This window comes from Nuphar pumila, chromosome 13 (genome assembly GCF_984573655.1).
Source record: "Nuphar pumila chromosome 13, dmNupPumi1.hap1.1, whole genome shotgun sequence".
NCBI classification, from domain to species: Eukaryota; Viridiplantae; Streptophyta; class Magnoliopsida; order Nymphaeales; family Nymphaeaceae; genus Nuphar; species Nuphar pumila.
Window position 1 is genome coordinate 93,680,787 of NC_143261.1, and position 5,003 is coordinate 93,685,789.

The following is a 5,003-nucleotide window of genomic DNA, read 5'->3' on the forward strand; positions in this document are numbered from 1 at the left end:
GAAAATAGATGTCCTGGATCTCTGGTTGTATTCGGTCAATTCACCGTTACTTGTACAGGTCCTACAGGGTGCGCTAAACGGCTAAAAACCTGTACAACCAGAGATCCATGTGTGCACTAAACGGTCAATTCCAATGATTTTTTGAAACTTATAAAAACCATCCATGTGTCGGAATCAAACACTTCAAGAGCTGGTCCATATGAAATCAAGTACATAGATCGCATATGTAAGGTCTAAAGTTAAAAATAAAATGAAGAAACCTTGAAAAAATCATTTAGCACGTATCATTTTGCATCTACCCATATATATATATATATATATATATATATATATATATATATATATATATATATATATATATATATATATATATATATATATATATATATATATAGTAAGTCATCTACGCATGATCAATCAAACAAAACATGACGGTACTTGGCCATTGGATCCAAATGAGATCCAGGAAAAGGAGCATTTAATGCTCCTTTTCGTACCCATCCAGAACCCTAAGGGCACAATCCTCTCCCTCTCCATGTCCCTCTTTCTTTTACTCCCTCTCCTTCCCTACACCAAAGCGGGAGATCATCGTCGACACTGCCTCTCCTTCCCTATGTTGGAGCTTTATCGTCATTGGCACCCCCCTCAATCAGGTGCATCATCTCTCTCTCTCAAATCAGGTGCTCAGTAGGGCTGTGCTTGAGCCCTCTCTCCCTTTTCGTACCCAACCATGATAATCAGTTGATGTTTATCAACTTTTCATAGGTCACAAACTGATTAGAACTTTTCATCATTTGGTGTATCGCTTGAATATCTTTAGGGTTAAAAATCATTGTTTCTCTTGATGACATGTTTAATTGCTCTTTTTATGTTAAGCATTGTATCTGTTCTCCTGCGGCTTACTTTGGACAGTTGTGTTTAGAGTTTTTTTTTTTTTTTGAGTCTTGATGTAAAGTGTTGAGACACTTGTAACTTTCTCTGGGCCACCCATGTACTTTGGTTCAGGTTGATAATTATCCTGAAGGGTCGGCCCGTAGATCTGAACTGTAATAAGCTCTCGGGCAAAAATGTGAATGAATGCAAATGCGAAGAGCTTTCTTTTGTTCACCCTCGTTGTGATTACTTTCAAGTGATTGTAATTTCTCTCCATCTCTATTCTCTTGCTCTCTCAGTTATCAAAATGTCTATAGCAGCAAGCGATCGATCGAAAGACTTGCAGTGGTAAGGAAGGATCGTCACGCCGCACTGGCCTATTGAAGAAGTAGGCTCGTGACAGCACCCTTCATATTTAAAAAAAAAATCAACTAGTTGTTATAAACTATAAGCATCTTGATGTTTTACATGTCATTCAATTGTTCCTTACTTTAAGTTTTAGAGCTATTCTATTGTTTACAGGCATTCCTTTTTTTACCAATTTCCTTATGGGGGATGAAAGGGCCATTTTACTTGAGTTTGTGGGTATTAGTCACTTTAGGACTCATTTTTCTTTCTTGTTGTATGCACAAGTTATGCTACAGTTCATGTTGAATGGGATTTTGTTCTTGCACTTAGTGGAGTTTTGCTGTGACTGTGAAGCATCTACATATATTGTAATGAAGTTTGCTATATAATGATGCCTGGGCATAGTTGATTTCATGTGTCATTTCTTGGATTTAATCAATAAATGTAGAACTATTATTTGATTCAGCATTGGATATGATTTTCCTTTTGGAAGTTCGAGCCTTCACAAAAATGTTGGACATGCTTCTACTTATGAGGGATATGATGGTTATATGTAAAAGTTTATGGTATTCACAATGTCAAGAAGGTAGAGCATTTGTTTAATCCGACGAGGGACAAAAGATTCTCCTTGATTGCATTTCCATGTAACCAACTGCTTTTGTTGTACAAAAGACATGACAAGATGAAGCTTGCAGATCTTTTATTGATGATGGAGAAAGAAAATTGAATCTTTTAATGTCTTTCATACAACAGAGATCAGTGAGTGAAAACCACAAGCTTGTGTTTCTGGATTTTGTGGTTCATAGAGATTATGAATCACAATCCTCTCTATGAAAAAAATTACAACCTTGTACCATGGGGAAATGATGGTTACAATTTTTTAATTGCTAAAAAAGAGGTGGTGAATTTGTGCTGGTCAAATTAGTTAAGAATTGTGGGATCTTATCCTGGTCAAATGATGGTTACAGGTTTTGGTAAAAAAAATCTTGGTAGGAATTTTATTAATTTGTGTTCTTTTTTATTGAATTGTTTACCGCACCTGCTACCAAAGCTGCTACTGGTGATGGTAGTGCTGACCCTGCTCCTGTTGTCAAGGAAAAGAAGGTGATATCTTGTAATCTTTTTCTTTTCAAGTATTTTAGATCTCATTTTGTTCCACTGTATATGTATTTTTTGTATCTTTGCTCAATGCTTTGTAACATGTGTTTTATTTATGTAGCATTTATGGAAAGCATTAAAACCCGTCAAAGTCCTTATTGTCATTGTGAAATTTTAGCGCCTATTTGTGTATCAAAAAGCAAGGCTAACCCAAGAAAATTATTTTAGGGATGTTCAAAATATGTATGTATTTATTACAAATAATAAGTTTTAAATATTTAAACAAGATTATGATTTTAACTTTCTTCTTAAATGTTTCAGGGAACTGCTCACTTTTGTGGCTTCTTTCAATGGTGTTGTAATTCGAACAATGTGCCCTTGAAGGGAGGGTGGAATTTTTGGTGGCTAAATTAGAGGAGGCACGTAAAGAATTAGTACATGCAAATGAAGAACTTCAACAACTGCATGAAATAAAGGAGCATCATGGGGTCAATCGTGCATCTACATCTCATGAAGCAGTAGTTGCTAGATTACAAAATTTAAACATAAACAATTATGTTAACTTTTATTACAATAATGAGTAATGATAATGTTATGTATTTAATTCAAGCAAATCATCTCTTGTATTGTTTTAAACACATGGTGAAGTTGTATGATTTAGTGTGTTTTTGGGGTTTTGATAGAGAATGGAAGAAAATTAGAACCGTATGAACATATGAAAATTTAACCAAGACTCAAAGAAAGAATCTATAAGCTAGGTTGCACCAGTCACATAACATAAAATAAATACATAAGTGCAAAATATGCCCACAGTGGACCAATCTAAAAAGTCTAAGCCCACAACGGACCAGTCTAAAAGGTCTATGCCACTCTATCCCTAGTACCAAATGCAGCCTTACTCAGCAAACCCCAGCAAAATAAAACCATGAATCATAGTACATAAGATGCTCACTCCATCTCCGACCACGTTCTTATACAAGTCGCCACCCAGGCAGCTACAGGTCAACCAAAAGATGCTCACTCCATCTCCAACATACCTCAGCCAGAGAAGAGCTCACTCCATCTCCAAACTGCTACAAGATCCCCTATTCTTCTAATAGAGCAAGGATCGTCAAAAATCACATAACGTAATCAACATACCATAATATTGAAAGTGACAGGAGGATAACCTCTTTAACTATAGAAGAAACAAAGTAGATTGTTCATGAAGAGCTTCAGCATTTTGCTTCTGATTTTTTGCTGCAATCTGAACTCTTTTAGTAGACTATTCATGTGCATTCGTTTTTCCCATCAGCTGAATTGTTCCTTTCTCATCAAAATCACATCCATTATCCCATCAATAGAATTTTGCAGAATGTTGAAAAATAACAAGCTGCATTACAACCCTTTAGATAAAACAAGAAAAGATGATATACACTTTTAATATATAATATTCAAATTCACTTTGTGAACATAAACCTGCATTACAACCCTCAGAAAAACCTCATTACATGCTTAGAGTAGCTTACCTGCAACTGCAACAGAAAAGAACCTGATTGCTCTTCTATAGAAATATATCATGCAATGAAGGACATGCTTCAAGCATAAACATATCATTATAACAAATGTTAGCGTTTATCACACACCTCACTATCATGTAATGACTTTTCGATTGTACAATATGGATGCCCATCTTCATACATGTTCACCTTCATCATCTGATGCATTTGACATAAAAAAAAATCATTCAAACAAAAAGAAAACCTAAGTTCGTAAGTAAAGTTGAGAATTATTTAAAATATATAATCTATGACTTATTTTTTAAATAATAGACAATTCCTTTTATCATGTCTTGTATCCTTACAAATATGACATAGTCGTGGTTTACCGCCAACGACATCCGTAGAAGTGTTTCTACAAAAAAATGTACAAACTATATCAATGATCATAATAACAGATAAAAAATATACCAAAATTAATTTGCATTCGCATATAATAGCAACAAATCATCATATAAACAAATAAATAACAATAATTAAATTAACAAATGATTACCTTGATTTTATACTGAAGTTGCATCTTTGTGAATTGTGATCAGGCGAACTTAGCATTCTTACCTTGATGGATTCCTGATGGGATTCTTTTACCACATCCTTCAGAACGCATTGGATCACGATCTCTCAAAACAATGTCATTATCAACTAAATCTTCAGTGAAATGCAACACCTTCGTGCTTTCACCTTTGCTACAAATATTGTCATCATTAACACCAACATTTTCATCAGTAGCATGAGACCGAATCTTAATTTGTGTCAAGTCATTTGATGCATTGTCCAAGATATCTAAGTAGTCATAACCTTGTTCACACTCCATTGCATCACTAATATATTTGTTTGCCTTCAACAAAAGCACATGTTTTTTCATAATTATAGATGATTCGTTCGATACTGATGAACAACCAAATTGATGTATGGCACCATGTTTGCATTCTTTGTCCATCTTTTGAGGATGTACTTAAAAGGTAGTTTACAAATTTGTTCCATGTAAAAAACAGAAAACATGTGACAACACACAATGCCGGATGATTCCCATAAACAACATTGACATCTTAATTCTTGCATGCTTTCCTCATATGTAACAATGTACTCTTTTTCAATAATACGAAATTTTATCTCATCTTTTATCACATGTGTTACTTTATATGT

General features: G+C 34.4%; 1 protein-coding gene across 4 annotated transcripts; it reads right to left on the reverse strand.

Annotated features, from left to right (window-relative positions):
- Positions 1–3,041: 3,041 nt before the first annotated feature.
- Positions 3,042–4,754, reverse strand: LOC149819238 (uncharacterized). Of its 4 annotated transcripts, none has more exons than XM_089984688.1 (5): positions 4,416–4,754; positions 4,163–4,212; positions 3,945–4,016; positions 3,489–3,624; positions 3,042–3,412 (listed from the first exon to the last, which is right to left on the reverse strand). In XM_089984688.1, the coding sequence occupies exons 1-4, from the start codon at positions 4,720–4,722 to the stop codon at positions 3,610–3,612; spliced, it is 444 nt and encodes a 147-aa protein (XP_089840814.1). In that variant the 5' UTR covers positions 4,723–4,754; the 3' UTR covers positions 3,042–3,412; positions 3,489–3,609. The 4 variants fall into 4 exon arrangements, with proteins under 4 accessions (XP_089840814.1, XP_089840813.1, XP_089840812.1 ...); XM_089984687.1 differs by having other exon boundaries at positions 3,042–3,404; positions 3,489–3,833; XM_089984686.1 differs by having other exon boundaries at positions 3,042–3,409; positions 3,489–3,833.
- Positions 4,755–5,003: the final 249 nt, after the last annotated feature.

Excerpts from the sequence above, each read along its gene's own strand:
- LOC149819238 (XM_089984687.1), bottom strand. The coding sequence starts at position 4,722 with ATGAAAAAACATGTGCTTTTGTTGAAGGCAAACAAATATATTAGTGAT. Across the intron at positions 4,017-4,162 it reads ACCACGACTATGTCATATTT|ATGATGAAGGTGAACATGTA; the intron begins GTAAGGATACAA and ends CAAATGCATCAG. Across the intron at positions 3,834-3,944 it reads AGTCATTACATGATAGTGAG|TTGCAGGTAAGCTACTCTAA; the intron begins GTGTGTGATAAA and ends TTTCTGTTGCAG.